Source organism: Akebia trifoliata, chromosome 3, assembly GCF_017979445.1.
Source record: "Akebia trifoliata isolate Shusen 1 chromosome 3, ASM1797944v1, whole genome shotgun sequence".
NCBI classification, from domain to species: Eukaryota; Viridiplantae; Streptophyta; class Magnoliopsida; order Ranunculales; family Lardizabalaceae; genus Akebia; species Akebia trifoliata.
The window spans coordinates 41,405,978-41,416,753 of NC_141377.1; the positions used below are offsets into that span (position 1 = coordinate 41,405,978).

General features: G+C 33.9%; 1 protein-coding gene across 2 annotated transcripts; it reads right to left on the minus strand.

Moving 5' to 3' along the window:
* Positions 1 to 546: 546 nt before the first annotated feature.
* Positions 547 to 5,991, minus strand: NPGR1 (no pollen germination related 1). Of its 2 annotated transcripts, none has more exons than XM_086435396.1 (6): positions 5,437 to 5,991; positions 4,899 to 5,108; positions 4,553 to 4,811; positions 1,961 to 3,174; positions 1,509 to 1,656; positions 547 to 1,173 (listed from the first exon to the last, which is right to left on the minus strand). In XM_086435396.1, exons 2-6 carry the CDS (start codon positions 5,091 to 5,093, stop codon positions 863 to 865), a joined length of 2,127 nt encoding a protein of 708 aa, XP_086291522.1. In that variant the 5' UTR covers positions 5,094 to 5,108; positions 5,437 to 5,991; the 3' UTR covers positions 547 to 862. The 2 variants fall into 2 exon arrangements, with proteins under 2 accessions (XP_086291522.1, XP_086291521.1); XM_086435395.1 differs by having other exon boundaries at positions 4,899 to 5,127; positions 5,435 to 5,991.
* Positions 5,992 to 10,776: the final 4,785 nt, after the last annotated feature.

The window sequence follows — 10,776 nt, forward strand, 5'->3', positions numbered from 1 at the left end:
TTTAAAGGTGAACCACCTCCATTCAGACTTCAGAAGTGTTACCAAACACACACTGAATGTTTGGTAACATTTAAAATTCAGATTTCACAAACTTTATTTCAGTTTGTTTCATTTCAAATGTAAAAAATTTTGAGTCAATAATGAGAGGACGTGGGATGAAACTTTAAAGTTTGATTTCTAATTTTCAAACTTCAAAAGTGTTGCCAAACATAACCTAAGTTAGACTAAATTCAAGTTGATTAAACAGGTTTGGACAAGCCGCGGCCAACTTGAACGAGCTGGCCAAGCTCAACCCAGATTCAACTCGATTGATGGATGAGCATGGGCCAGGTTATGTAAAACATGCGTTGAGATTGGATTAGAATAACTCAACCCGGCCTTAATTTGTATTGAGCTCAGGCTGACGATTTGTGCAAACCAGTTCGAACCCGAAGAGCAATCGAGGTGTCAATTCCCTCCCCCCCTTTTGATCTTGAGCATCTCACTTGGTAGCCCCAAAAAAAAAAACACAGAATCGCTTCAGTCTCTTCCTCTATACATTAGCTATGCATAAAGTAGCCAAGATTCAGTCTCTTCCTTCTAAAATCAATACCTCCATTACATTGAGAAATTCCTGACCTCTTTAATTAATTTATATACATTTGAAGTTTAACAAGAATTCCATTGTAATAACCAGAACTGCTTTGGGTTTCAGTAAGAGACGCGGGATCGCTCTTAGAAAAATGATCTGTTGACCTGTAGTTTCCATTGCCTTCATATGTCAGATGGAATATCGAGTAATACAAGGCCATTCGATGAGAACAATATCACAAGTACAGTTTCTTTGAAAGTGTGTTTCATCAAGATGGGAGGATGATTGAGATCACAGAAAATTCTCAACAGGAGCCGACTGTTTGAGCTCATATGCAGCTTGGAAAAAGTCCGCAGCTTGTTCTAAAGAGCCTTCCATCTTCGAGACCAATCCCAGGTTCAACCATGCTTCGTGATTTGTGGGTTCTAATCGTAAAGCGTTCATTAAGAAGCTTCTAGCAATTGGGAGTGATTCCCTGCCAAGCTTCCGCAGTATGGATGCAGTTGAAACCATGCTCGGGACATAATCAGGCTCGATCGAAAGTGAGATTGACAAGGCCACGAGTGCTTCTTTATATAAGGACTGAGCCTCAAATAGCATTCCTGCAAATAAAGAAGAAAAAATCAGTATAAAGAGATTGACTCGGTACACAGCTCTTCTGGTTTGACTTGACTCGCAATTTCATTTGATTTACAAGTCCGGCAAAACCTGATCTTTATAAATAATTTGATTTCTTATCTTTCTCGACCTATTTTTAAGTTTACAGTGAAATCAAACATCTGGCAATGGGTTGACTTTGTCCGTAAACAAAGTTCCACTTTAGTCATTTAAGTTCTCCGATTGGTCGATGAAAAATGGGCATAATTGAAGAATGAAGAAACCATAAGCCAGATTTCCAATGTCCAAAGAACAACAAAATGAGGAAAGATATTGCAACCTGTTGCATGCCAACTTTTATGAGAATAAAATCTGATCGACTTGGCTTTCTCTGCACAAATTCCCGCATCAGTCCACGACCCAAGTTTTGTGTAAATATTGGCCAAATCATGCCACACTTCAACCTCCAAATTTGCATCTGCTACTACCTGTATTATTTTCAAAAGGGGAAAATGTGAGATTACAAAGGAATCATTCGCAAATAGTATAACATATTTGTTATGCGGAATAAAAATATCAGTCTTGAAGCACATGTGCGCACATGGGATACACAATGTCAATAATTTCCTTGTATATCAAAAGATCAGGTGAAAGTGAATAAAGTCCGAGAAATTTCATCGGGGTACAATTCATTGAGGATGATGGTCAGGTCCATCGTATAAGCTAATTATAAATGAAATCTTAATCACATTAATTTGAAATTTCATGCAAAATAATGTAGTTGATGCATACCTCAGAATCAGAGTTCTTGGATTCAAGCTCCCTTTGTGACTGAATTAGAGCAAGCAGAATCCTGTATGTCTCTATTGCCTTCTTGGGCTGTTCTTGAGCGATTTGAAGCACAGCTTTCAACCTCATAAGTTCTAATTGATCTCTTCTTCCAGACTCATCTAGAGCAAGATCAACTATGGTTTCTGCATCTTCAAACCGTTGATCTGCAGATAGTACAAGAGACATTAGCTTCCAACCTCGCCCTGAGCTTCCACCCACCATGTCGGAATAACTTGTTGCATTTTGCAAAGCCACATTAAGGTTCCGTTGAATGGCATTCTCCAGCCCAAGATTAAACATTAGTTCCGGGTCTTCTCTCTCGATTGTGGCTGCACAGTTTAGGGATTTCAATGACTCACTCTGAAGAACAACCCTTTGAGAATCCGAAATAGAAACTCTAGCAGCACTTCCACAACAAACACCAAGTAACTGATGAGCCTGGCCCTTAAAATGCCCATTTCGATGGTTTGTGAAGTCAATCGCTCTCCGAGCAAAATCTATTCCTTCATTAGCATTCTTCGGATTTTGAGAACATAGCTTTGCTCCCAACAAAAGTGAAGGGAGATGGGACACATGCTTCGATTCAGAACGGCCTGAAACCTTCCTTAGAAGGTTCAACGCCACCTCATCCTGACCCGCTGCACCGTAACAAAGAGCAAGAAAGTACCATCTATCGGCTCGGTTGTAGATACCCGGAAGGACTTGTTCAACATGATCAGCCAAAAATTCAAATTGCCCAGAAACCGAGAGTGCGAAGGTGAGATGATCCATTATTTCAGGATCCCAAACAATTTCCTGTGATGCCACCTTCCTCATGAGTATAAATAGCAACAAAATTGCTTCCTCCGTGTTATTTACAGGCGTAGTAGGTCCCCATATTTGCAACTGAGGAGGAATTCTTGCATCAACACCACCGTAAAGTAGAATTGTAGCTAAGTCTTTCTGGATGCTGGCTAACTTCTTGGGATCTAAATTCCAGGGCTTGGTTAAAGCCCGACGGTAAGCTTCAATGGCTTGGTCAAGGAAGCCAGCTTGTTTCCATAGCTTGGGAAGCAACTCTAATGCTTTGTGAAACATCTCTTGCAATTTGCAGTCTTCGGCAATACCTTCGAGCATTCCATTTGGGAGTGCTGATTCAACCGTATCCAGAATTGTTTTACATTCCTTTGCAGCATCTGATAAGTTTGAGATCAAAGTCAACATCAATGCTAGATAAAAGCCTCATTTAGAGATCTAATGTACCCATCAAGTAGACTTTAAATGGAACAAAGTTACACACAATAATCATGAGGGAGGGATACTCCATCTGAAGGGTCGACTTAGGTTCTCAATACCAAAATTGCTCTGATTGGAAATCCTAACTATACAATACTTTTTGGAGATTGATATGGAAAGGGTCCTAAAAGATATCCATAGATCATCAACTAGATGATTAAAATCATCCAAACAAGTCAATCTTTGGCCTAGTCACCACATTCTTCTGCTCACTGTACTACTATTTCATTGATATACTACCTGTCCTCATGGCTCCTCTCCAAATCACCCCATAAGTACCCCTAGATTCCTTTTTGTTGTGATAGATGCCTTGATTCTAGTTGGTGATTGATAACATGGGATGTAATACATGGGGAAAGTATGTACAGATATACCCACATTGAGGGTCACAGGAAATTTTGATATTTTAGACAGGAAAGCCAATGTTCAAGGCTTCACGTCACGTTAGCTACCTCCACACCTTTGGATTTTCCAAAATTGACCTTGAAGAGCATTTATAATTTTATCTTTTAGTGCAAAAAACCAAGGGTGCCTTGGACATTGTGCAATGACAGTTTTGTCCCCATGACGCTCCTTAAACATTAGCATTTCTATATCTATATAAAGTCTCTTTTTAGGGTTACGGAAATGAAATCGAAGAGGGAAACTACAATTTCAGAGTTAGGCTATAATGTCTTTCTTAGAGTTGGTGAATCGCTCTCATCTTGTTCATGGACTTGGGATAGGCACCATCAAACCATGTAAATCATGTTGCGTTCAGTGTGTGATTTTATTTTTATTTTTCCCTTTGGGACTCTTGTATAAAAATATCAACAACTTTAAATTAATCAACATAAAAAAACACAGATGAATCATAGAGCTGGATCGTCAGCAGGGGCAGGGCTAGTAAGGAGTCAGTGGGGGCAATTGTCCCCACTCAACTTTTTGAAGATGACATTGCCCCTTGACTTGGGGTTTCTCTCATGACTAATTGAAAATGACCAAAATACCCTTTTCTTCAACCTCTTAACCAAAAGCCTTTGAATTTTCTCCCCAAAACCATTCAGCTTCAATCTCTTCAACTTTATCATTAACTATAGTTTTTCCCCCAAAACAATAACATCCTGGCTCCGCCCCTGATCGTCAGCCTATGGAACGAGCTTGTTGATTTCATTGGTACATTACATCAGGGGAGTTATCAATCTAAAGAAACCTTATACCTTTCAAATACAAAGAGCATGCAATGTGGAACTCAAGACCATTGTAAATTATTTATACAAATCTAAAGAAAACAAATACCTATAGTGCATCCAAGAGCCTCCAACGACTTCGCTTTAAGTACAATTGCTTCAAGAAGAAGGCTCACAGAGTGCATCGACATTGCACCCGTCTGCAAGTTTCCGCTTTTAGATCGCCCTTTCCTTTGCCGAGTTCTATCGACGATAGCTTTAGTCATCCTTGGTGTTAAACTGCGAATGTTGATCCCTTGAAACACCTGAAGGGCCGCATCGAAATTTCCTCTCTGATATTCTAGTCTTCCTAACAAAGCCCGGGCTTCCTGTCACTCCAACAAATCAACTTGAATCAAAATTAGAATTAGAAAAACAACAAAGACACATTGCTCTTGTGAAATTCAAAAACCCACCTCATAATTCAAAGATAGAGCTTCTTTCAATGTGGATTCTACATCATCCACTTGGCTCTCTTCGAATCTTGATTCCCAATCACCGGTGGTCCTCGATGAGAGACCGCTGGCCGAGAAATCTCTCGTTGCTAGAGATTCTGGGGACTGAGGTACCTCTTCCAACTTGAATTGCTCTCCAGAGCAAGCACACAACATCTTGTATAATTATTACTGAGACAATATTAGTTCAAGAAGAAGAAGAATGAATCAGTAATTGTTAAAATCCATTTTCAAATTCTAATCTAGGGTATCAATCATCAATCAGTGACCCCATTTCATTGTTATAGAACCGCAACCATAAAATAAAATAAAATAACCCATTTTCTGAGAGAATGAGCTTGAAACAAAACCCTTCGTGGACAACCCAGAAGTCCAATCAACAAAACCCCATCTTCAGGGACGAATTTATAAAAATAATTCTCGAAAACCCATATTGATTTTTTTTTTAATTTTCTAAAAAAAACAGATAAAACAGCAAAAGTTCCATTTCTCAACATACCTTTGGAAAAACAGAGAATTACTTTATAATATACTGCTGAGATTCAGCTCAGGAAACATTGATGAAGAAAAAAAGAGAAAATCCGGTTGTCCAAACAGAACCCAAGAGAAGAAAAGAAAAATGTTAGAAACTCAAGTTGAACAAATCTCAAAAAAGTTCTCTAAAAGGAGAAGAAACACAGGGAGACGAAGAACAAAGACAGATGGGTAAGAAAGGAAACCAAAGGGAAATGAAAAGGGCAAGACAGACAAGAAAACAGAGAGCTTTGGACTTAACAGAAACAAAATCTGGAAATGTGATCGATGCCCACCATGAAAACAACTTTTTTCTGAGATTCTCGCCTCTGTTTCTTTTTTTTTTTTTTCTAATTTTTTAATTTGATTCTTTGATTTGATCTAACGCTTAGTGAGCACCGAAAGAAAATTATGAGCTGGGCTTATTAGATTTTTCTCTGGAGATCTGATCTTGATCTGTGGCTGCTGATGGTGGGTTCTGGGTTGTACCCAGAGCAGCAGAACTGGTCATAGATTCTGTTCCGTCAGACATTCAATCAGTCAGTCTACATTTTATTTTATATTTTTTTTCCAGTTTTTCAAGATCGTCTTTTTCATGTTAAAATTTTGAAAAAACAACTCAAATAGCGACCTCTCAGGACCAAAATTGTAGTACTGTCTTCTTCAGGTTTACATCATTGATCATTCTCAAGATGTACTACACATATATCGAGGAATATTCGAACGATCAAAATTTCGGGACTACTTTACTATGTATTTCCATGGGGAGGGAGGATGATAATTTTTCGTAAGAGATTTCGAATTTAAAAGGCTTTCCCACTTCCTTCAAGTTTGACATTTGAGGGGTTAGTTATGTATGTATAAAAATATATAAATATTACATATGTATTTATATTTAATATAAAATATATAAAATAAAGGGTATTTTAGAAACTCCTCCTCTAAAATTGGCGATATTAGGTTTACCTCTTACAAAATGTTAGATTTAGATTACATCTTGAAGATAAGTGAAGGTTGCATTTTCTTTATGATTTAATCGTGAAATTTTGAATTTTTTTAAAAATACACTTTACATACTTAAATTACTAAAAAATATCAAAATTTGATCATCAATAAAAAGTAACATTGACTTACGATCAAAAGGGATAAATTTAATTTTGCATTTTACAAGGAGTAAATATAATATCACAATTTTATAGGGGATGCTTTTAAAATATCCTAAAATAGGCATAAGATTAAAATAGAGAATTGCTACTGTCACACTAATCTTTATGTATAGCACACATTTGAAGTGGTGTTAGCAAAATTTTGTGTGGCACTAGCAGTTCTCTAAAAAGAATTATTAATTGATTAGGAAAAAATGTAAGATGATGTCAACTAAAATATTATGAATTATTTAAAATAAATCAAAATATACATTTTATTTCGTTTTGAGTCTTGAAATATCTCCAGAAAATTATTTTGAAATAGTAACTAATTACTGTCATGGAGAGAAATATATTTTTTTTTAAGAAAAAAAAAATCCTTGGAGTGAGAAAAATGTCTAAATTCAAATATGACTCCAAGTTCCAACGATAATTACTAAGTCAAAAAAGTTTAACATATTAGATGATTACCGATCGAGCACACTTTATCATGAAATGCTTTCAAATGCATTTTTTATTTTTTATTTATATAATATATTTAAACTTTATGATTATTTGTCCAAGAAATTTGAGGAGTGAGGATTCAGAGTTCCAACCAGACCCACTGATGCATCATTGTATGTCAGCTGTCATAGTGACATTTGACCCTAAGACACTGTGTTTTGTTTTTTTGTTTGGTACCAAGACACGCAATGTGGTGCTTAAATCAACTTTATGATTTAAAAGTGGAGTGTAAGTCACCTCAGCTCCCTAACGAGTGGTTAAACTTGAGAATGGTTCTATATGTACACATGTAAATGTCTCATAGTTCACACTTAATTTTTTTTTTTTTTTCAGATTAAAGTGTTGATTGTTAAATTTTAAAAGAAAAAGGGTTGAATAAGATTAAGTTCTGAAACTTATAAATGATGAATTTAAATATTGAAAAAGTTATTTATTTAGATGTAGAATTATGTTTATTACATATTATTGAAATTAATAAATTGTAATTTTTACCTTTATAATCATATTATACATTGTTTGCATATTTCAAATGTCTATTTCTTATTAAATACAATAAAATATATGTTTTTTATTAAATTAAAATATAATTTATTTTTAAATAATAAGTAATGCTCAAATTTTTAATTTATAAATAATAATTTTTACTTCTAAAAGTCTATAAATTTTAAATTAAAAATAATAATGTCATACAAGTCACCAAATTTTGAAATCAACATTAAAATAACTTAATTTAAAATGAATAATTTTCGATAGAAATGAAGGATGTGTAATTATAAAAGTGCCCTATGAATTAATAAGGGCAACCCACACCATAACCAATTTTTTTTTGTCTTATATGAGTTAAAGTTTTTTGAATGAATCAATTTTCGATGAAGATGATCTATATGGTCTAGAGATCATACTCACAAAAAAATCAGTCCATTCTGAAACTTCTAACCACGTCAAAACTAATTTCAAAAAAATAAAAAATAATTGACGATTTGCAGTTCTTGAACTTGTTTTGATAGGGTTAGAAGTTTCGGGATGGGCTGATTTTTTGTGAGGGTGATCTCCTCATTGTAAAGATCATCCTCACCAAAAATCAACTTATTTCAAAACTTTTAACCCATATAAGACAAAACAATTTAGTCATGATGTGGGTTTATTAATTTGTGGGGTGCTGATATACTTATCCATGAAATATAAGAGGTAATATCCTTTTAAGTATAAGGGCATACTTGTTCGTGCCAAAAAAAAACAAAGGACATCATTATCTATGTAAAAAAAAATGAAGTGCTTACCACTTCAACACTTTTTTTCAACATCAAAATAATGTTGAATTTTGGTCACTTATTTTCAATAATAAACACTGAAAATATGGAGTAAACAAACGCCCTATTTTGACAAAAAGTGTTGAAATTTTTTTTTATAAGCAACAAGCGCTAAAAAATAGTATAAACAAACACCGCCTAATTCTCATTGCACCCATACAATAACTTATCGAACTAATTTCTTATATTCTCTCTCTCTTTCTCATTTATTCTTCTTCTCTATATTTAGAAAAGGTTTTAATGATAATTTTAAGTTTTGACCTTGTTTCGTAACACCTCCAATCGAGTTGAAGTTGAATATAAGAAAGTTCAATTCGATAATTACCTACCAAATCTATTTGATAATATTTAATAGGTACTTATAGAATTTTCTAAAATAAATTTGATCAATAATTGAGCTTTTCGATTCAAAATTGTTATTTTGAAAATTTTAATAGTGATTTTTTCATCACTTTTTATGTTTAAATATAAAAAAAATTAAAAGAAATAAGATAACTTGAAAAAAAAATTTTAACCTAATCTCCATTTATTCAACCTCTCAAAATATTATAAAAGAGATGAACATAAAGAGAGAAAGAGGAAGAAGAAGAAATGAAATTTGTGTTCCGTAGATTGTGATGGGCGCAATGGTTAAATAAAAAAAGATAAAAATATACTTATTTTTATTTTTTAATATATTTTTTCAATTAAAGTGGGAACAATGAGTCAATTTGATGTGTGCAAATAGAACCATTATAAACTAATACTCAGATAAAAAAAACTCCTGAATTTGCTGAGTCATAAAAAACTCAATCGAGTTATATGTTATATTTTATTATTTTTAATAATTCTAAATTTTTAAATATTAAAAATACTTATGAATATTTAAATTATAATATAAGTTATTTATGGACTCGTGATAACTTACTCATATCAAAACTTGCAAATCCCAAGATCAATCTATATAACGTACATATTCATTTGGCTTCAGAGTGGAGTGGAGGAACATAATCCCCTCTAATACTAAAGATCGATTAGTGAGGTGTTTTATAAAAAAATTAAAATAAAGTCTTTCAGACCTTTAGATGGTATACAATTTCCACATAAATATCATTGCTAAAAATAACAAAATGTTCCTATAAGCTGATATTGTTGAACTTGATGTTTTAAAAATTGGGATTTTTGTTTCATACTCTCATTTGACTTGAGCACTTCGCAGTAGTAATCTATCCATTATTTTTTTTTTTAAAAGTGGAGCATTTCCAGGCAGTACAACGCAACCACTTGTCTTCGTTATGAGTCATAAATAAAGTTGGAGTGTCGTTAGCTGAAATTTGAATAGAGACTCCCGCCCGATGGCTTTACAGCTTTAAGAAAGGACAGAGAGAGAGAGAGAGGTTGTTTCGTCGCTTTCTCGTTCCAATATTGATATAATAAGCAAACCAAAGAAAAACAACGTGTCTGTCAGCTCTGACTTCTGAACTCACTTCGTGTTCTCTAGCTAAAAATAAATAAATGAGCCGAGGCTTCGGGGTTGTATGAGACAAAATTCGATGAACTTTTGGAGGGAAAAAAAAAAAAAAAAAAAGAGAAAAACACTTCCCTTACCATGATGCGAAGATTTCAAGCTTTAGTCAAGGTCGTTTTGTACATTACTCATCCAACACCACAGGCCTCTTAGTTAGAAAAACTCATGTCGAGGAAAAAAAATAAAAGAAAAAAAATCAATTTCTTTTGAGTTTGATCCAAGATTATGAAAATGGACGACTACCGAAACTTTTACATGTCTCCTAAACTTAAAATTGAAACACGGTAAAAAATAACTTAAAATTATATATATATTCAAAATTTATAGAATTTTGACTTCTACAACCCCAAAGCATCGAACCATGGTTTTGGGTGCCGCAAGGTGAACCCTAGGACCCGTAATGAAGGTGAATTCCTTACTAACTTACTAAGGGTGGGTTAGACTAAAAAATATATTTTTCACCGATGAATTCTAATTTTAAGTTTTGGAGTTAAAAAGTTCAACAACCGTCCATTTTCAAAACCTTGGATGAAACCAATTTTTTTTATTTTTTATTTGTTAATTGAAGGAAAAAGTTCTGTATTTTTTTTATGAAATTTAGAGGGCTGTCGTAAATGATAATGGATTGGTTAAAATCTTTACCAAGTAAGGAAAATATTTCTCAATTAATAATCAAACAAAAAAAAAGATCTAGTAACCAAGGAAAAGCTGAGCTAGTTGGAGAATAACTCATGTTTTTTATTTATTTATTATTATTATAGAAAAATCGATCTTTAAAAAATCCTATACTTGTACTGATACATCTCAACAGTTCATGGGACATTATTACCATTGTTGAACCCTACAAAAGCACAAAACAA

What these genes read in the sequence shown, in the direction of transcription:
- NPGR1 (XM_086435396.1), bottom strand. Translation starts at nt 5,093, where the DNA reads ATGTTGTGTGCTTGCTCTGGAGAGCAATTCAAGTTGGAAGAGGTACCT. An exon ending in CCAAGAACTCTGATTCTGAG is followed by an intron (nt 1,657 to 1,960) that starts GTATGCATCAAC and finishes AAAATAATACAG; the next exon opens with GTAGTAGCAGATGCAAATTT. An exon ending in TAAAAGTTGGCATGCAACAG is followed by an intron (nt 1,174 to 1,508) that starts GTTGCAATATCT and finishes CTTTATTTGCAG; the next exon opens with GAATGCTATTTGAGGCTCAG.